Raw genomic sequence first — 21,886 nt, forward strand, 5'->3', positions numbered from 1 at the left:
TGTTTCTGATATTTATACACACACCCACACACACATATTTGAACATCAGTGTGCTCTGGGCTCAAAGTAAAATCTAACAAAAGATTGCATTTTTGTTGTTGTTTTTCACAATGTTAAAATGCTGGAGAAAATGCAGCTATTGAACTGTATAGATGTATGTCAGAAATAGTCCTTGAAATAACCTTGAATGTTTGATATTATGTAAATGCTCTATATTTAGTTCATGGAATCCATTCTCAATTGTAGTTCAACTGCCAGAGGAATACTGAATCATACAGCAAGCACATACCGCAAACATCCCCCAAAACAAACAAACAGCAACAACAAGAAAACAAACAAACATACAAACAAAGATTCATGTACTCTGTATGCAAGGTAGCTGTTTGTCCTCAAATTTATGAAAAGAATGTAAGAAAATGAAATTGTCATAAAAAAAAGAATTCGAAAAAAAAAAGATAACAGTGAAAGTCTGTCTGTGGCTTTATCTGGAAGGTTGTTGTTATTGTCTGTTATTTTTTTTTTTATGTCAGCAGAATTCCAGATGTTAACCTGAAATTTCATGTTTGAAAATCTATTCTGAAATTTGTATTATCTCCCTGTCTCCCAAACATGCTGTCTTGGGTCCCCTCCCCCCCCCCCCCCTCCTCTTTTGGATAAAAATGTTTCTACCTTTTTCAAATGGTTGCATACATGTATTTCTTGTCTTGATTTTGTTCACTGCTCATTATATTCAATATAGTTTAAGTGGTTCAGGGTAAATTCCACTCAAGTCACTCACCATCTTGGGACCTGTAACCGTTCTTGTTCCATGTGAAGAAATCATTCAAATTTCCAGTTATGAATACTGCTTTGGTATCTGGCATATCTAGGGGTGATGTGCATTTTTCTGATGTATTCAAATGTATATATATTGATGCAGTTTGCTATCATTACAACATAATAGGAAAAAAAAATTTGGGTAAAAAGAGGATACTTTGGCAATGCAAAATCTTCCTCATGGCTGTAGTGGTCTCGTAAGTGATCAAAAAATGTCTCTTTTGACCTGATTGCTGAAAAACTAGCCTTTTAACGATGCCAAGGGGACTGATATGGATTCTCTCAGAAGAGAGTCAGTCCACAACCACTGTAGACTTATTTGCCCATTAACTTTTATAAGGCGGATTTTATCCTCGCAGCATATTTCTCGTAAACAATGTTCACTTTATGCAAGATGAAGCCTCAAGTAAACATGTAAAGTTGCATGTTCCATACGTTGAAGCTTTTAATGGATGCCAACCCATTTTGTTTAGCAATATATCTAAGATATTTTCCTCTGCCCAACTTATTTGTAGTGTAAGTATTGGACTTGTTAGAGTGTGCATTGATGCAGATACAAGTGCACATAGTGTAATATGGGTGCCAATGCAAATAAAGATGAAATGGAGCTCATGTCTTCATCTCGATCATATCTAGATTTCACGGCCATTTTCCCCTCTTTTTAGACCTCACCACAGTTGTTGTTTCAGGTACTAGCTGTGTTCACAGGCAGGAGCTTGTGGTTTATGCTTCGCAATATGATTTTATATGCCACCATTCATACACACTGTTCAGGCTTAATTGTACAAGTTTAAAAAAAAAAATCATGGACAGTGACTGAAACATGACCCCGGGCATCTGAGTGTGCAGACCAACCACATCAAGTTGCTTGTATGGAATTTAAAGAAACTGATAAAGTCTCAGTGCCCTGTTCACTCACACCATGCAGGGCAAATTATTATGATAGTTTTAAAAAGAAAAAAAAAATCAAGCTTGACTGTTTTTTTGCATCATGATGCAGATTGCAGTAGTTTATGTATGTGTGTGTCCACACACAGGAATTAATGGTTTTTGCATCCTGTGGCATTGCAGAAAAAAAAAATGATTTTCAATTTTTTAAAAATAATTTTGGGGTGTGTGCAAATGAGGCTAGTATGATAAATCATTGTAGAAAAATCATTGAGTAATGAATACCAGCCTGATGCAAAAAAGGACTTTTGATAGTGATAATTTATGAGGATGAATTCATGTCAGTAAAGATGTACCATCCTAGGAGGGTAATCTTTTTTTTTTTTTTTTTTGATGGGGGGTAAACTTAGGGATATATTTCTTCCAGTGTAGACACACAAAACATTTGACATTCTGTAATGGTAACACCACCGTCTACCTGTAAGGAACTCTATATTAAAAAGTATACCGGTAGTTTGATTTGAACCCCCTTCCCCATTGTTTCTTCAGAAATAAAGTGAAACAAGTTACCAATACCATACTTTGAACCTGAACACAATGCACACTGATTCTTTCTTATATTTCACAATTTATTTCATCCAGTGTGTGTTTCAGTTTAATAATAACAAGTCTTCTTGGGGAAAATTATCATTAGTTTTGAGTCCTTTAGCCGAGTTTTGCTCAATCATTCTTAATACTAGATCCGACTGAAAGACATTGATAAAAATGCATCTTGATATGGAAAATTAAGCTTATCATTGTGGCTAGTACTAGGAGTGATTTGAAATAGACGAACAGAATCCGCAAAGGATTTTAGAGGGATTTGTGCCTTGATCAAATGCCTTAAACACATTGTAGGAGATCTGACTCCATTTACAGGATTTTGTAGGCTTTTCCTGTCTTTAACGGGATTTCTTCTGTGAATGACAACTAACATCAAGATGGGATGAATAGGATTTTAAGCGAAATTGCCTCTCTGATCTGTCGCAGGATATTGTTAAAGTTTCCTTCTCGTGTTTCATTGACAGATATGAAATGTCTGCTGGTTGTGTGAAGAAGAAAAACTTGTGATATTCTCGCCAAAGAGGCATGTATGGCTGTTTAATATGCCATCTTGTATTTCAGAGGATCTGTATTATAATCACCAATCAAATCCCACTTTGGGCAAAAGATTAACTGAAATGGTATAGAATCCTAAACTTGCTGAAAATAAAAGTTGAATTTCCACATCACTGCACCTCCATTTGGCTGATCACCTTGCTGTTTGGACAATCATTGCTGGATTTTTAATTTTGTTTATTCATTGACATGTGTGATAGTTGAAGCCATCGGTATATTAATATGATAATGTTTTAATGTGGTTTATCAGCACTACCAGAAACGTGTTTGATCTTCCATGTTTGAACATTTACAACAAAATCTTGCTAACTTCTCTCCATGCATGCAAATCGTTTGCAAAATTTCTCACGGTGCTTTCAGTTAAAGAAAAAAAAATGGGGGGGGGGATATGAGAGGAATTAATTCACAAGTTCACACATATTTGTTCATTCTCTCCAGGTCCGTGTAAATTGCAATATCTAATTTCTCCCTGGTGGAATCAAATGCAATTATTTCCTCAGCCTCTGGAATGACCTTGGTTTGAAATGAACCCCAGTAAATATTGATTACAGTATTAACTGACCATAATGGATAGTCAGCACAATAGGTTCCCTTGTAGGCTTCATACGCAGACACTGAAAAAGCGTGCAATTATCAAAATAACAGTTGTGTTCCTGCCGTCAGTGAATTGTTTTTGTGTTAGTTTCCAAACACACTTTTGAATGTACAAGTGTGAGATTTAATATACATGTGTACAGGTAAATAGGCATGCAATAATAGATAAATTATGTACCTGCCTTGCACAAATTTATTTTGTGTGCATTGCATTTCTATAATTAGATATATAACCCCAGTAATGTGTGATAATTCTGTAGAGGTAGGCACGTGTGGTGCACAGTTTCATGACATTTACTCATGCGACAATTGCTTCCGTGAAATATCTGCAAGCTATTAAAGTCATATGTAAAACCTACCCACAAATAGAACCCTAGCCCTAATCCTAATCTTTCTATTAAACTTAACCTAAAACCGTATCACAGCCATAACCCTAACCCCAAGTCCTTTGAGAAAAACAAAGACCGGACCAATTGCTGCAGGAGCAAATGTTGTGGCACCGTGGTACACATTATCTCTTCATTTGCACAAGGCCGAATATAATTGCTAGTCTGTATTGTGTAATCAAATGAAAGATTATTAAGCTAAAATGTATACCACGTACTGCAGATCATCTGCATTTATCAAAATTACTGAGTTCATTCAATTATACCCCCGCCACACATAGTGTGAAGATGGTATATACAGCTGTAGGAATCACCGCGATGTTGGTCGGGCGGGTGGGCAGGCGGTCGGGCGGTCGGGCGGGCCGTCGGGCGGGTGGTCGGTCTGTTGCAAAAGCACTCATTTTTGTATCAAAATAAACCATTCAAGCTATGAAGGTCAAATTTGGTGTGTATGATGGTCTTTAAGTGTAGTGATGATGGGGGAAAGCATGTTTCCATTTGCTGTAAGTTTTATACTCGGTGTCAACTCTGTAATTGTACAGTAAACTAAAATTATTCCTTTTCCAATTCGACAAATGCACAAACTTGGTATTAACCCGTTGAGGACGGACTGATTTTGCTACAACATGCATTTCCCATAGACACCTGCCCGAGTATACTCGAGACTCATCCTCAACGGGTTAACGTCATTGCCCTCATGACATCACATACTAAAAAGCAACACTAGGGGCGGGGGTATTAATCACCTTCAGTGATAATTCTAGTTTCTATGTACATAGCATTCCAGATTCTTCTTAGATTGTTGACATGAACATTTTGTAATATGTTCTTCTTTTTTTTTTAAATCATGGGCTGTAGGATCTCATTATCCTGTTTTTATAGTATTCGTTGCAGATACATTTTGACCATACATATCAGATGGCCATAGATGTTGCATGGTAATTAAATGCATGTCCACGGGAAAAGAGAACATTGTGCATTTGTGAGAGATGCATATATTTTGCTTTACTTTTACAGAAAATAAGTGGCATAACCTATGAGTGATACTGAAACTATCTACTGAGTGGATGCAAACTATGCACTGAAAAAGTGCCAAAAAGACAAATAACTGCACTGAATTATTCCAAAAGTTATGGGCAGTCCTATTGGCTCATTATTGGAATGTCATTTGAAAAGGACATATGACATTGTGTTCCAGGAAAACTGGTTCTACAGGGAAAGTAGGCCCTATGTCATATTTGTTCTCTTTTTTTTATGTGTCAGGATCATAATTTTGTTACACTGTTGGTCATACATATGTGGGCGTCCTATGAGATGCTAGACAATTCATGATGCTTTTTTTTTCTTTTCTTTTTTTTTTTTTTTGCTAAGAAAAATTTACATAATGATTTCAAACCTTCAGTGTGTATTTTACCTGCATTGAAAGGGCAGAAGCATTCTGAAACTATGTCTGTGACAGACTAGTGTGCAAAGTGGTCTGCGCACGATTTTGTATCATTACATTCTCCTGTCATATTAGAAATCAGTTTTTCATACAGGTAGTATTATGGTCTCATCAGTGTGTATGCAATTCATGCAATGGTAAAAATAAATAAATAAAAGTCTGTTGCAGAAGACTAACCAGATCTTTGCTGTAGGTTTGCTCCCTGTAACTCAAGAGGACTTTTGTGAATCATGTTTAATTCAAAGAACATATATAGCTCCTGCGCTGGCTGTCTTGTATGACAATGCGTGCCAGTAGAAGTCTGTTTCCAAAGACTAGCCATACATTCTGCACATTTCTCTGAGTTTGACCCCCTCTCCTGCAGGTCATTGGAACCCTGTTGCTTTCTTCCTCTCTTCCTACTCAGCAGGATTTATTTGAAAACATTTTCCATCAATGTTTACTCTTTGCTGCCAAGAAACACTTACCGGCTGCAGCCTGTCAATATCTTCTGGAAAAAACAGTTTTTTTTTTGTTTTGTTTTTTTTAAATCAATATGTGACAAATTGCTGAATATTATTATTACTTTTCAGAATCTTTCCAGTCAGTCTTCTCTCTAATGGGCAGGTTTACCAATATACTAGTAAATTCAAATGTATGGGTATTTTTTTTTTTCATTGAGTTTTTATTGATCAAATCAACAAGATTACAAAAACATCACAACAAAATTCGAAATGATAAAAATACTACTACTAATAAATAATAACAAAAAATTAAGTCAAAAAAATGAAGAGAATCAAAGCAAAGCAGCGTAGAATAAAGTCAATAAGAATGTTGTACGTATGCAATGGTACAGTCATAAACAATAATATCGCTTCAATATGTTAAATTCAGAGTGTTCACCGCAACAACATACAGTGTGTGTACCTTACCAATTTACATCATATGTCAAATCTCCATTTACGGAAATGAAATACAAGTTTTCAATTCTTATTAGCAATGCGATACTCAAGTTCTTTACATGTTTTTAAATACACCTTAAATCCTTGAAATGAGGGTTGGTTACCTCTGAATTTACACAAATAAATATAATATTTCAAGATAAGGAAAATATAAGTTATAAATTTATCATCTTTAAACCCGAAAAATTTTTCAAAAACGGAGGGGTTATAATTTTTCTTAGTGTTTTGATTTATTACATTAATTATGTCATCCCAAACTTTTTTTTTACGTGCTGACACTCAATAAATATGTGAATAACAGTTTCTGGCAATCTCTGACAGAATGTGCAGTTGGGGGAGTCCTTCCTTTTGATTTTGTGCAAAAAATCATTTAGTGCTATAACTTTATGATATAGCTTGAAATAAAAGGAACGAACTCGAGCGTCAATAGAACTTATAAAATTTCTCAGATGGATGTTATCCCACAATTCTGAATCTGGATTTAACGACAGGTCTTTCCAAAAACAAATTTGTTTTGCTGGAGCACAGTCCTCTGACGTAATTGAGTAAACATATTTCGGAACTTTCTTTGCAAACATAAGTTATTTACTATCGTGTCAAAAATTTCATTATGATCCCAATTTGATATAGTTAACCATGTTTGAGGAATATTGCTCATTAAAAAATTAAATTTTCTCCTTCCTGTGGGCGAAATACCAAAATCAAGAATAAGTTCTTCAAAAAGTTTGCTTCCAGGGAGTGGTGAATCTAAAAGATCACTGACAAAGACTATACCTCTATGTATGGGTATTTTTGCTGAGGACCTTGTTACGAGCCGCTCTACCATCACCTGCATTGATACATATACAAAATAATAGTAGGCCTATATACATAATATACCAATATTTGAAGTCCAGTCCGCATACACTAGTGTTGGCGATGCCAGGCAAGTCTCAGACAATCTTCTGGTTGTCTTGAACATCCTGGTAAGTGCAATATTATACACAATCTTTATTATTCTCCTATAGATATTTTTTTTTTTTTTTTTTTTAATTCATACGAGTGTTAGTAATGAAGTGTGCAGAGTTTGGATTTTTTTTCCTCTTTTCTGGGAAGGGCTGGTTGAACCGGTTGATTCAGAACTGCAGAATATTGCTGCATGTTGACTATCAACACTGACAGTTAACCCGTTGAGGACGAGTCCCGAGTATATTTGGGCAGGTGTCTATGGGAAATGTGTGTTGTAGCAAAATTAGTCCATCCTAAATGGGTTAAGAGGATTTAAAGGTGCACATCTAGCATTACAATATTTTTATACACTTCTGAAATTCTGATAAAACTAAGTGGGGCATGCGTTCTTGCCAAAACACTTTAATTCTTCATTACATTTACAGGCCCCAACATGCAAAACAACAACAGCAAGCCAAAGTGACCCCCCCCCCCATAAAAACAGGCTTTAGGGAGAAGAAGAAAGTATATTGCACCTGCAGCAAGGGTTGTATTTCTTCAAAACATTTTTTTTTTTTTTACCCCTGCAAAGTTACCGCTCTAGGTGCTGCCCCACTGAGATAGAGATTTCTATGCTTTGGTGATGTATTTTTCTGTTGTAATTTTTGCCCCTTATCGCCAGTGTTTCATTAGGAAAATATTTCAAGAAATTCATTTTCCTTGTTTTTAGATTCCTCAGCCATTTCAAAACCGATTCAGTGAATAAACTTTGAATTCCTCTTAGAATTGTATGCTCTTTACAATTTCATAAAAGTAGTTTCTAAATATCTCACAAAAAGTTAGAGGCTGAATCCTCACCTCAACCAATACTATACCTTCCCTTTAAACATGAGATTTGTGCAAATATAATTGACCCTTGTGATATGCCCTCTTCATTGCCAATGACTCTCTAGACATCTACAATGTATGCTAATTGGCAAAGAAAGCACCCAACAAGAGTGTTAATCCGGGAACAAAGCACAGTTAGGCTTGGGAGGTGCCAATTTGATGAAGAGAAGAAGATTTTGAGAAGAAATTTAAAAGCCATCTGCGTATTTTTAAAGGGAAGGTAAACCCAAAAAGCAATGTGGATTGAGTGAAAGCAGCAACATTAGTAGAACACATCAGTGAAAGTTTGAGGAAAATCGGACAATCGATGCAAAAGTTATGAATTTTTAAAGTTTTGGTGTTGGAACCGCTGGATGAGGAGACTACTAGAGGATATGACGTATTAGTGGACAACAATACAAAGAAAATATAAAGGAAATTCAACAAAAATTCACTTTTCTAGAATTATGAAAGAGCAATGGACCAACCTCTTTCAGAAAGCAGGGGGAATAATTGCTACCCTTAACATATGTCAATATCAAACTGATGGAATTTGTAATTTTCATGAAAAATGGATTTTTGTAGAATTTCTTTATATTTTCTTGGTATTGTTGTCCACTCATACGTCATAACCTCTAGTAGTCTCCTCGTCCAGCGGTTCCAACACCACAACTTCAAAAATTCATAACTTTTGCATCGATTGTCCGATTTTCTTTAAACTTTCACTGATGTGTTCTACTAATGGTGCTGCTTTCACTCAATCCACATTGCTCTTTGGGTTTATCTTCCCTTTAAGTGTAGGCTAATCAGCAACCAAATTGTCCCGGGACTTGATCAGTTATAAGGGAGATATAGTTTCATGGAGAGTCATGTGGTGTGAACATTGCTGGCGACCTCCAAGTGTTGGGTAAATCCACATCTAGCAGAGACAGCAGTGCGAAATTCCGGGATGGAAGAGGAACGTTCAACCCTCCCCTCTCCAAGCATCCTTGTCACAAGTCATTGCGATCTTTAGGATAACCCCCTCAACATCACCATCTCAAAATGCCAATGACATTGCATGTAAATACTTTTCCGACAGCAGTGAAAGAGTTAATGTGGGGAAACAGCCTTCCTCTTCCTGTAGTCTCAGTTTCAGCAAACCACTGAATGTGTGTGTGTGTGTTTTGCTGAAGGATGATCTTGTGCTTACTTGCATTCGAGTGCCACAGTTTCAAGCACTGAGAATACACACAGTGGAAGACGTGAGTACCATATATTATGGGATGCCTCCATAAATGTCAGAGTGTGAATATGACAGTTTTTGTTCTATTGTCTTTATTCAAATCCTTCTTTCCTGTAAAAAAAAAAAGTACAAGTTCTCATATACGTACAGGTAGAAACTGATCGATTCCAGATTTTGATTCTTTCATGACACAATAAAGCTGGTTCTTATGAAGTAGAAACATAAAACAAACAAACTGAAGATACACTGAGCAAAAAGCTGTTAGCCACGTAGATGACTTGTAGATTTCTTGGAATAGCAATCAATGACATTATTGATGCTGATGCTTGCTGCGAAAAAAAAAAGAAAAAGTATTTCTGATTATGTATAATGACTACTACACTGGGAAATTATGTATTATTTCATTTTCATTTCAAGATTCAGAAATTCAAAGAACTGTCAATTGATGAGTCAGTTGTATACAGGAGGGCAATACAAATGCTCCTAAAAGAGACTTTGAAGTGCGGCACTTCAAGGGAACATACAAAGTACAAACGGGAGTATTTCCGTTTCTGCCGTTTTTTTTACGTCCGTGCGAGGTACAGTGATTGAGAGGAAGTAGGAGTGAGAGTGTCGTGTCCGCTTCCGTCGCTTCGACCGTCTATAACACGATGACGTTTGAATGCATATATGCGCAATGCGGGGAGGTGTCAAGAGTGGATCTATTAAACTATCTAGTGATTGATGGATGCTCTCGATCAACAAGGAAGTATTTTACGCCGCAACATCCTCAGAGAAGAGGAACTCGGGGTTGACCATTTTTGTAAGCTTCAGCGTGTGTGTTGGACATTGTAGAGGCAGAGCTGACTCTTATGGAGAAACGGGCAGTTTGTGGGACTACTACCGTTCAAAAAGTGATTCCATTGTGCAGATGAATGTGCTGCAAGCTCATCCTAGCAACATCCATCAGGTAGAACCTCTTTTTGGATACAGACTTAACTTTTTTCCTTTGCGGCAAAAGAACTGCAATAAAGATCCTCATTGTCTGCAGATATCCAAGAAGAAAAAGACAATGAATGCTGTGAGGCATACTTTTTTGTATCCATGGGACTAGCTGAATGTTGAAGAGTACGTTTGTAGTGCTGATAATGTGATAAGATGCCATTGAACTGTTGTACTGGTGACGTGAGAGAATGTCGTTGAATTGTTGTAAACTTGAATGCTCTTCATCTTCTTTTCTTCGCTTGTTCTTATTTCCAGGTTTCCCTAGAGCTGTGCATTTCTATTTGTCAAATCTTTCAATTGTGATTCCTTTCATGTGAATAATCACAAAATTTGCTTTGTGCTGCTCACTGTGTTGAATTGTATGTGTATGCCCTAGCATCAGAAGAGTGGTACAATCAGTATTCTTTTCCAGGTTGTACAATGTAAAATGTAAGTGTATTAGAAATTGTCAATGACCTTTGATAATCTCATTCAGTGCAACGATGAAGTTGGCAGTAGCCTGTTGTGAATGCAAACTTTCAAGTGCTGGAGATGTGGAGATGTTCAGTCGCAGTGAAAATCGCCTGCACCTCTGAGCTTCCCGAGCCTCTGTGTTGTCTTGGGGAGAGCAGAATATATGTGACCGTGCACCTCAAAACGAACATAAAGTCGCACACACTGATTTTGCGTGAGGACTGAAAATAAGTGAAATGGGTCAACCTAGCCGAACTTGACTTTTTCATATTTTCTGAAAGAGCGGGTCTTCTTTTACATTATGCTAAAATTTGGTATCATAAAACGGGCAGGAAAGTGTGTTTTTTTAGCAGTTTATCTCGAACATTTTTGGTAGAATAGTGTGATTAGGTGTGTCTTTAGAATCCCTTTTTCATTTCTGAAAAACCTTGTCCACACTCTTCACTTTCAACTCTAATAACTTTTGAAGGGATAGTGCTACTGCTTTGAAAGTTGGCATTAATTATGGACAGAATGTATTAAAGAGGCATGCTTCATTTCAGTTTAATCTAATAATCCCTTCATTGTTGTTACTCTGGTGGTTTACTTCCTGTTTTTTGTCCCATTCATCGCACAGCCAGTATGGTTTGGTAAAGATTAAGCGCTTGAATAGACACTGTACTTCAGAGCCTCTTTTCTCAGTTCACACTTTTCCTGAGTTTGTGCTTTCTTTCCAATATTTAGATAGGTTAGGAGAGTCCATTTGATTTGAGTTATACATCATTTTAAAGCTTAAAGTCTGCTCTTTCAGAATATGGTCTTTACTAAAAATTCATGTCTGGCGACTTTTTGTTTGTTTTGAGGTGCAGGGTCACATGGAATTGATATTGCTCCTTTTGTCCTGCATTCATATCATTTCCACAAATCATTGGATGTACAGTGTGCACATTGACACATATATATATATGCACTTCTTAAAGGCAGAAGGAAGTAAGTGACAATGACATACAAGTAGTAATCCACTTTCTGTTTCAGCTGACTGTAATCAATAGAGTAAAATGAAATGAGCAGAATAGTGAAAGTTTGATCAAATTGGATTCAAAAGAAGAAAATTGCAAAAAGTTAGTTTGAAAACTTTGAAGTATACTGTAAAAGCAGAAACATTCGCAAGTAGAAACTTTCGCAAATTGGAGCCGATGGCCTTTTTTTTGTAGCATGAATTATTTGTGAATTACCACTGGCATTCAATGCATTCTGAAGACGAATACTTTCATGTGCATGTTACCGTAACGAATCCTGGCTTATCGCAAAATTTACGAAAGTTTCATGCATGCAAAAATTTCTGGTTTTACAGTATTGAAGCAAGCCATACCCCAGCTAGTGCTGCATGTTTCCCTTGTGTTTGGCATGTGCAGGAGTGGCAGTCATGGGACAAAATTCATGATTTTTCTGATTTTAATGTTCTCGTTGCAATCTGTCAGAGCAAACTTGGTGCCAGGTTTGAAAAATTCAACTCTGTTGTGCGATTTCTTTGGCAATGTTTCCAGTGGTGTGTTCTCACGATCTTTCCAGTGTCACCATCTTTCATTGGCAGTATGAATGGCCCTTCTCTTTGAGTAAAAATATCGTTTCTCAGTTCTTCCTGTCTGTGCTTACAGATTTGTCAAGGATATCACGCTTTTACAAGTATTACATGTCAAAGAGAGTTAAAACCTTTTATTTGAAGAGTTTAGAAAAGAAACGTGGGTCAGTTAACTACACAAACATTTAGGATTTGTATTGTATCCAGTTACTGAAGAATTAGCAACGGTGAAGCGTAACAGCATGTGACCATGTCAGACTAAACCAAGGAACATTTCAGTGGTTGCTGCTTTCCTGTTAAAGTGCCTCCCCGATTTTACTCAAACTGCAGCATACCTGTGGCATTGATTTCACCAACTTACATTTAAAAACAATTTCTTCTTTCAGGTTTAAAAACTCCCTCTCGCCAGAATGGTTATTTGATTACTGCTAAAAAAAGAACAAAGTGCGCATACCTCCACAGTCCTACTGCAGATAAAAGAGCGCATTGTAAAATGTAACCAGTGGCCTCCTATTCCATGTCATTAGTGCGGTAATGAAGCCTGTATTAGGATGGCTGATCCGCAGGCAAAATGACAAGGTGGAGCTAACAAGCTCAATCAATAAAACGGCAATGCCTACCACGGGCGCCGGAGTCACCGAGATGAGCAGCATCCATGCGAAATGTCAATATTTGTCCAGTCACTGAGCACAATTATTGTGTTTTTATCCCTTGATAATGAGATCATATTGCCTTTTTCTTTTTTTTCTCTAGTTTTGGCCACAGATCGACTGTTTCCACAATAATGAGTAATCCAATTATACAGGAATGTGTCATATCTGTTCAAATTACAGTGTTACTTACAATTATTTATAATGTTTGCAGTTGCTAGAGCATGGACAAAATTGATTTTGCAGACATTTTTTTTGGGTCTCTTTTTGTCAGTAGGTAATGTAAAAATAGCTAGCTGTTGCTTGAATATCGATGAACATATTTAAAAATCATCCACAATAAGATATAATCATGTGAATGTCAGTGGATGATCTTATATGGATTCATACAAGGGCTTTATATGGCTGCCTTCTGTGATATACTGCAAAACATGATATTTTCACGGCATGAAATTTTCGCATATTGGAGCCGACAGCCTTTTTCGTGGCATGAAATTTTTGCGAGTTGCCTCGAACATTCAGTGCATATAGTGTAGACAAGAACTTTCGTGTGCATTTCAATTTCACGAATCCTGGCTCTCGCAAAATTTGCAAAATTAAAATGCACGCTAACATTCCTTGTTTTACAGTAAGGTATTTAATTTTGAACTCAATTTTTCAAGTAACAGGAATGTTTTCCCATATAGAATGCAAAGGATAAGAAAGACATTTTCACCTCTTTTTCATCTGCCCAAGACAGGGAATCTCACATGCCAAATTTAGAGAAAAGAAAGAAAGTATGGTCTATCATTTTGCTGAGTTTTAAAATCACACATCAGTGAACATTTCAAATGTATCTGTTGGGGTGACACAATATTTGCTCCTTCTGACAGTTGCTCTAGTCTTATTTTCTCTGTGAACTTACGGTTAGGGTTAGGGTTGTGAGATAGCATTTTAGGTTCAGTTTGATGTGAGGATTAGGATTAGGGTTAGGGTTACATTTGTAGGTAGGATTCATGTTTGGCTTAGCGTGCAGGTATTTTATGGGAGCAATTGTTGCTGGAGTGAATATGTCATGGAACCATGTATAGGAGGTCATGACAGATATAGGTCATGACAGATGAATCACTATAATTCATTGAATTAAAGTTCCTACTGTAGCCATTTGTCCTTCTGTCACTGACATTCAGTTATACATGGTTGAATACGATTTGTATTTGCTGTCTTGATTAGTCATTGACCACAGTGTGGTGTAGGAATTCTGTCTCAGTTCTTACCACATTTTCACTTGTATTTTGTTTTTCTAAAACTTAAAAGTGCAAAGTTGGGCCTTGATGTTTCCCTGTAAGTGTTTACTCACTCTGTAGACATGTAGGTTCCCAAAGTTCCATTGTCCATCCGTCTCTTTTCTTCTCAGTCCCCATTATTGTCTGTCTGTCTGTCTGTCTGTCTGTCTGTCTCTGTTATCTATCTGCCACTATCTATTCATATGTCTTATGTCTCCCTCTCTCTGTCTCCTCAATTTTCCTTTGGTATTTGTCTCTCACTATATACTTTAAACATATTTCTAAATGTATGTCTCTTTGTTCTGTATTTCTTCTGAAGTTCTCCCCCCCCCCTTTATTCTCTCTCTTTCTGGTATCAATATATTTACTTATGTATCTCATTTCTTTCTCTTTCTCCTTTCATTCCCTATCACTTTTTCTGTGGTATATATTTGTCACTATTTCAATACAATGTGTTTTAATATCTCTCTCTCTGTTCTGTCTCTCCCCTTTATTCTCTCTCTTTCTGGTATCAATATATTTACTTATGTATCTCATTTCTTTCTCTTTATCCTTTATTTCCTATCACTTTTTCTGTGGTATATATCTGTCACTATTTCAGTACAATGTGTTTATATCTCTCTCTATCTCTCTGTTCTGTCTCTCCCCCTTTGTTCTCTCTTTTACTCTCTTTATCTATCTGTAACTATATATTTATATATCTCTCTATGGCCCGAATTCACGTAGGTGGTACAAATGAAATCATGGTTTAAACCATGGACAAAAACCATGGAGCGCTAAGTGTCGCACGGAATATTTCGTTACGAAATTGGATCATTTCGTCGACAAAATGACCGTTTCGTTAACGAAATTATCATTTCGTGGAGGAAATGTTCATTTAGTTACAAAATGTTGTCATTTCGTTACAAAATAATCATTTCATCGTCGAAATGACTGATTTCGTAACGAAATATTCCATGGGACACTTGGCATTTCATGGTTTTTGTCCATGGTTTAAACCATGGTTTTATTTGTACCACCTTCGTGAATTCGGGCCTATATGTCTCTCTATTCTTCTATCTCTTCCTCCCCTCTATCTTTCTATCATCACTGCCCCATGCCCTGTTTGGTAGTGACATTTATTGCGACAATTGCCCCTGACAGCCACATAGCCAGGAGAGAACAACAACATAATACAGCTTAGTTTTAAAGGGGAAGGCTTGCTGTGGACAGATGTGCGTTATACAAAATATACAGGGGGGCAGAGATAGCAGATCAGTAGTATTATTAGAATAATGAGACAAATATGAGACCAAATTTTGTACCATTTCAAGGGTGGTAAGTCTTGGAACTGTAAATATGAAGCATTTTGATAGTCTATCAAAAGGGATCCCAACATCTCCCCCCCCCCCAAAAAAAAAAAAGAAGAAAGAAAACCAACATTTTTGAATGAAGATGAATCCCAAGGTGCTACAATGAGTTGATATTTTTGCATGAACAGGACACTACACCACCACTGCCATTGTTACCACATAAAAAACTTGGCAAGAATGGTTTTAAAAACTTTAACCCTTTGAAATCTAGTCGCTTGTATACTTAGGCAGGTATCTATCAAAAATATGTGTTATAGCAAAGTCAGGTACAGTTGTAGTCCTCAGCGGGTTAAGGGAAATCCCGGAGATTGGCACAGCTTGACTGGTAGAGATGGGATGGGGGTGGAGGTCTAATAGGGCTGTCATGCTTGCTTGAAGACGGAATTCATCACAATACGAGGACCGTGTGTACGTGCGTACATGCATCCATCTACCTTGGCACACTCTCTCAATCATGGTGTCTGCATGTAAAGATACAACCAACTGAGTTTTAGTTTGGGTTATTGTGGCATCATTGTTTGTTTCATGAAAAACAACAGCAACAACATGATATTACCATAATCCTCAATTCTAAAGAAAATGTTGAATATAAGGAAGGATTTTAAAAAATTACTTTTTAGATGTTTCCACATGTACACGTTGGATATGCGCTTACCATGGTATTCTTATGGTTTGTAACAACAGGCCGGCTTATTAAGTATCAGATTTGTCTGACAGGATTCTACTTTGAACGTTGTTAGTCAATTTTATTCTTTGTACTTTTTTTTTTCTTTTCCATTTTAAAATAGGAAATATTCATTTAAAAATTTTTACCACACTTGAATATGATACTGTCATGAATATAAATGTTACTTCTTTATTCGCATATTGGCACACATGCTGGAGTGCTGTCTTTGCCGATTGGCACAGGTGTCTGGAAACTAATTATTGTCAATGAATATAAAAGAATTGCCTAATTCTGCAAACCTGTTGTTCCACCATTACCTTCCTGATGGGATGAGGCACTTTGCTACACCTGAGTGAGCTTACTTAGCTTTTAAAACTATGATGTCAAGTTTGGATGGATTACTGAATGGAAATAAGTATGTTTCAATAGCCTAATAGGAAATTTAACTTGTTATTAGGCTCTCATACTCTGTGTGCCTGGGCTTGTGAAGAGTTAAAGGGACTGTACAGTTCTGGTTGAGGTGAGGATTTAGCTTTTAATGTTACGATTGCGAGATATTCAGAAACCACTCTTTGAGATATCAAAAGCATGCAATTCTAAGGGGTATCAAAAGTTTATTTGATGAAAATCAGTTTTGAAATGGCTGAGATATCAAGAAACAAGGTGAAACAAAGAGATCCTAATAAAAGGCGTGGCCTGTCGCCTTTTATTATTATCACTTCTTTGGATATCTCAGCCATTTGAAAACCAATTTTCATCAAATAAACGTTGAATCCTTCTTAACATTACATGCTCTCTCATATTTCATAAGAGGTTTCTCATTATCTCACTTTGATGTAGGAATGTTATAAATCTGCATCTCCACCTCAACCAATACTGTACAGTCCCTTTAATCTGACAAGTAAAAAATAAGTCATTTTAATATCCTTGATTTGATGCAGGGTATCATACCAGTTTCCTGTAAGCAGTAAAGTTTGTTTATAGTTGAACTACCTAAGGAACGCATCAAGTGAAACTCAATGCCAAAGTGTTGAATCAGGTTCGATCATTTAGAATCAATGATGAAATCACACAAGCACTCTCTATGTCATTAGTGTCTCACTGTCTGACCATCTTTACCATGCAAGTATCAATTAGTCAATGAGACACACAGAGCAGCCTCTGACTATAAACGGAAGGGGGAAACCCCTCAAATTGTCAGGGTGTGTATGTTGGACTGAAAGCTTAGTAGTGACACATGACATGACAAGCAGATCACTCATCTTGTTCTCTGCCTGTTGGAGAGAAAGACATTGCTTAATTCAGTTCTCACTCGTTTGTATCCCTCTTTCTAGCTTTTGCTTTCACTTGTTTCTTCTCTTGCATTCTTTCAGTCATTCAATTATTCATTCTTTCATTCTTTAATTTACTAATTCTGTAATGGTTTGACTTATTCATTTTTCATCCTTTCATTCATTTATTGGTTCATTAATTCATTATCCATTCATCCTGTCATTCTTTCATTCATCTTTTCTTTTGTCCATATATTCATTCTCTCCTTTATTTATTGTGTCATTAATTCATTTCTTTTTCTTCCATTCATTACCTCTGCCAAGGGAGGAGGTTATGTTTTCGTTACCATTTGTTTTGTTTGTTTGTTAGTTAGTTTGTCCGTGTGCAGAATAACTAAAAAGGTAGTTAATGGATTTTCATGAAACTTGCAGGAAAGGTTGAAAATGACACAAGTAACAAACGATTAACTTTTGGTAGTGATCCAAAAATTTTGGGGGAATTTATGAAGGATTTTTGATATTTTGGCACGTAGGGTCAATGAACTTGGGAGTTCAGGCTGCGTGTGTTTGAGGTTTGCATGCGCGCACTAAAGTGCGTGCTCTAGTTTCTGCCAGGGCAAGGCGCGCCGTGCAGCTTAGGGTTTGTGACGTAACAAAGGCTTCTACATGTATATTGGGAAATCGGATGACTTTCAGCACACAATGCTATAAGTACGTATGGGTGGAAATCACTGATATCTCTATGGAAGAACAAGATCAGTGGTGGAAATGAGCTGCATGCTTGGCGGAAGTCTGTGCTCTCAGAGTGCTTCTCTAGTCGATTTATTTGTTCATTCATTTATATTTCCTCTCATTTATTTATTTATTTATTTACTCGGTCATTCATTCACCTAAATGCTGTCATTGTCTTATTAGCTCACCTGAGCCAAAGGCTCAAGTAAGCTATTGCGATCGCTCTTCGTCCGGCGTCCGGCGTCCGTTGTGCGTCATGCATCGTGCGTAAACTTTTTACATTTTCATCTTCTTCTTGAAAACCCCAAGACCGATTTTCACCAAACTTGGCAGGTAGCATCCCTAGAGGGTTAGGATTTCAATTTGTTAAAATGGGCACCATGCCCCACCCAGGGGGCCCCGAGGGGGCCCCAAACCCCCCAAATTTAAGGAATCTTTAAAAATCTTCTTCTCTAGAACCAGAAGTGATAGTGCTAAGTTAATACTATGAGTGAGTACAGTAATGACTGTAGTTCTAAGTTTGTTCAATGGCAGATTCAGGGGTCCGAATTTGGGCCCTAATTGTACATTTTCATCTTCTACTTGAGAATGCCAGGTCAAATTTTGGTAGAGCTGTGTGTAATTTAGATTAGTGACTGTGTGAAAGGTGAACTTGCGATACTCAGGTGAGCACTAGACCCGCGGGTCTCTTGTTTCTTATATTATCAATAAGATTTTTGTCCCATGTACAAAATTGTAACTACCCCTCATATTTTTTCCAGTTTCTTCCGGTGAAATTCTTTTGAAGAAAGTGCATGCCTGTCTTTGTAGTCTTCATTTCTTAATATTTTACCAAAATACTGTATACGCCGAATATTTCGCGAGGTTTTTATTTTTGCGAATTTCGCGAGTCAGCTGTAATTCACGAAATTAAAGACACGCGAAAATATTGACTCTGATGCCGATATGAATGGGATGTACGCGTACACATTTCTGCGTTCAGTAAAGGACTCCATCGTCGCGAATTTAACCACTCGCGAAATCGTTGGGAAGTCTCGATTCGCGAAAATTTAGACTCGCGAAATATATGGCGTATACAGTAGAATACTCATGAGTGAGATGTTCTTTTCATAGATTATACTGTCAGCTATGACATTATCCTTGAGCACTGTGAAAGGAGATGGTTGTATATACTAGTCCCTCCCGTGATACATGTATTCTTTCTTTACCTTTTCTCCATTATGCATTGTTTATTTGCTTGTTTTTCCTTCAGGACTTTAGTTCCATCTATGCCATCCTTGCGGTAGTGATTCTGTGAAATTCTTTAAATGTTTCTCCTTTCCTTCTTCTAGTACATTCCGGATGTAACCGAAGACCTTGAAATGACACATTCCTTTCACAATGATTGCATCACTGATCTGGTCTGCTTGGATGGAGTTTGGCTGAACCATCCCTTCTTTCATTCCTTCTTTTGTCTTTTCTTTCTCCTATTCTCACTCTTTTCTACTTATGTTCTTAGATTGAGGACACTTTTTTATGTTCTTTGTGTGTGTGTGCGTGTGTGTGTGTGTGTATGTATGTTGCAAAATCCTTAATCTGCCTTCGTGATGATTAATGCACCCATACAAATCTCTGTCCAGTAATCCCTTTTTCTTTTCTTGCCTTCTATTCTCTGACATATTTAGTCTTCTTCAAGGGCCCCTTTTATTCTTTTTCTCAGTGCTCATAAATCTCACTTGGGTGGTAGAAATAGAGGCGTAATCTGTTCAGTATCTTAATTCCTGACTTCTCACTGCCCTTGCCATTTAACAGAGGGACGTGTAGTATTCTGAAATAATTGTTGGAAACTGCAAAGTGCACTGCTGCGACTGAAGAATTTTCTCTGTGCAATCAGCAGTTTGTGTCAGACTAAGTTGCTGAGTGTCGACTATACACAACTTTGTCAGTGTGGATACTGCTGAATGTCTACCAGTGTTTTGGAGCATGAAATAATTGCAGTGTTGTCACAGGTAATGTCTGCCCCTGTTGCCAGTATGCTTTAGTTGAGTGTATGAAGGTTTTTATACATGTTTTCTTCTGGCTTCTTTTGAGCTACATCAGTTCTCTTACCAGTGACGTCTCTCAACCCAACCCACTTATGCCCCAGATCCTGATGAAGGCCATGACAGGCCCAAAGCTTGACTAAAGGGAAAAGTGGAGAGCAACGTCCACCTCAAACTTGATTTCTCCCACGTATATGCTTCACAGTGAGACACTGCATATGTTTCGTTCAGGATCGATCTCTCGCATGATATATATGGGCCGTGATGCGAGAAAAGGACCCTTAGCACTGTCGCGCACAAACGCCGTAAAACGGCACGGAAGTTTGACAGACCAATACGTCCAAAAAAGATCAGCTAGCTAGCTAGCTGCGTGCACATGCATAGACACATAAAAAAGTGGCAGGATTTGGACAAAACATGCTTTTATAAATGTCATAATTGGGGCATTTAGGAGTGGAATTCCAGAAAATGGTTTTATGTATCTTAATATGTCAGAGTTCATTCTACATTGTGGTGGTAAAAACTAATTTTCTGTATTTTTATGCCCTAAGAGCCCTTTTCTGGCATCATGGCTCATATATATAATGTGACTTATGATACGTTAAAGATATTTGTGTAAAATTTTTCACACGCTGTCATTGTTTTAATCTTCTCTTTCTTGCTTGTTTTTCTCTCTCTCCCTTTCTCCTCTTCCTCTCCGCCTCGTATAATTGACAGGCCCACGACACCCTGGAGGATACCGAGCTGAAGCCTCATCGCATGGATAGCCTCGGACTGGCCGGAGACGTGATGGCCGAACTGACCCTCGTCCTGGGCTGCAACGATGAGGCGGCGGAACTCGCCGGCATCCTCCAAGACCTGAATTTCATCGTAAGAAAGAGTAGACTTTCTTAGAGTTCCCTGATTGAAAAGTTTCATCTTAAAATGAATGAACTCCATTCTTGTCATTTTAAGATTTTTGCAATTATGCCTGCTGAAAAACAAAGAATGGAATATTACATTTCATCATGATTTTGAGGATATTCCTTTCATTATAAATGCAACCAGTGGGATATCATTGAAAAGGTTTTACTTGCAATTTCTGATGATGGACTTTCTTTGAAATACCGGTAGTTATAAATAGTGCTTAAGCCTTGTGAGATCAAACGCTTTAATTTGTATCTTTATGTGTCATTGCACAGTTTAGATAATGCCTTGTGAAGCTCACCTTAATGATACTCTAATAAATGGGCCTACTAGTTCTCTCCCCATCAAAATATGGTGACATCAAAATTTGGTATGTTGAGCTTATAGCAATCATTCTGCAATGAAATAGTGTGCTGTTAGTAGTATTGTGAGTTTTTGCTGCCATAGTTTGCATGCATAGTGTTTGCTAGGCAGTCTTTTGCAGGCAGCTCTGGCTATTGCAACTGATTGACAAATTGCCCTACATCGACGTAAATATGGCTATTATATAACAATATTAGCCTGAGTAGATAGCTGCATATTTTGGCATGATGCCTTGAGATGGAATTCAAATCCGATTTGAATTCATGAGACAAACCTTGCAATCTTCTTTCCAGTGAGCATTCTCATTGCAAAAAAAGTCACGGCAAACTTCATGCTAAATTAAGAAAATTTCAGTTTTTGAGACAATGCCTTGGGTGTCTGTATGAGTGACGACTTTTGCTGAAATGTCACAAAA

General features: G+C 37.3%; 1 protein-coding gene across 1 annotated transcript in view; it reads left to right on the plus strand.

Moving 5' to 3' along the window:
- LOC140245347 (protein PALS2-like) overlaps window positions 1–21,886 on the plus strand; it is a 54,011-nt gene that overhangs the window by 21,235 nt on the left and 10,890 nt on the right. The window contains exon 3 of the mRNA XM_072324925.1: window positions 20,920–21,072. Within this exon, the coding sequence (XP_072181026.1) occupies window positions 20,920–21,072 (153 nt within the window). The remainder of the gene's footprint in view (window positions 1–20,919; window positions 21,073–21,886) is intronic.

Source organism: Diadema setosum, chromosome 22, assembly GCF_964275005.1.
Source record: "Diadema setosum chromosome 22, eeDiaSeto1, whole genome shotgun sequence".
In the NCBI taxonomy this organism is placed as follows: domain Eukaryota; kingdom Metazoa; phylum Echinodermata; class Echinoidea; order Diadematoida; family Diadematidae; genus Diadema; species Diadema setosum.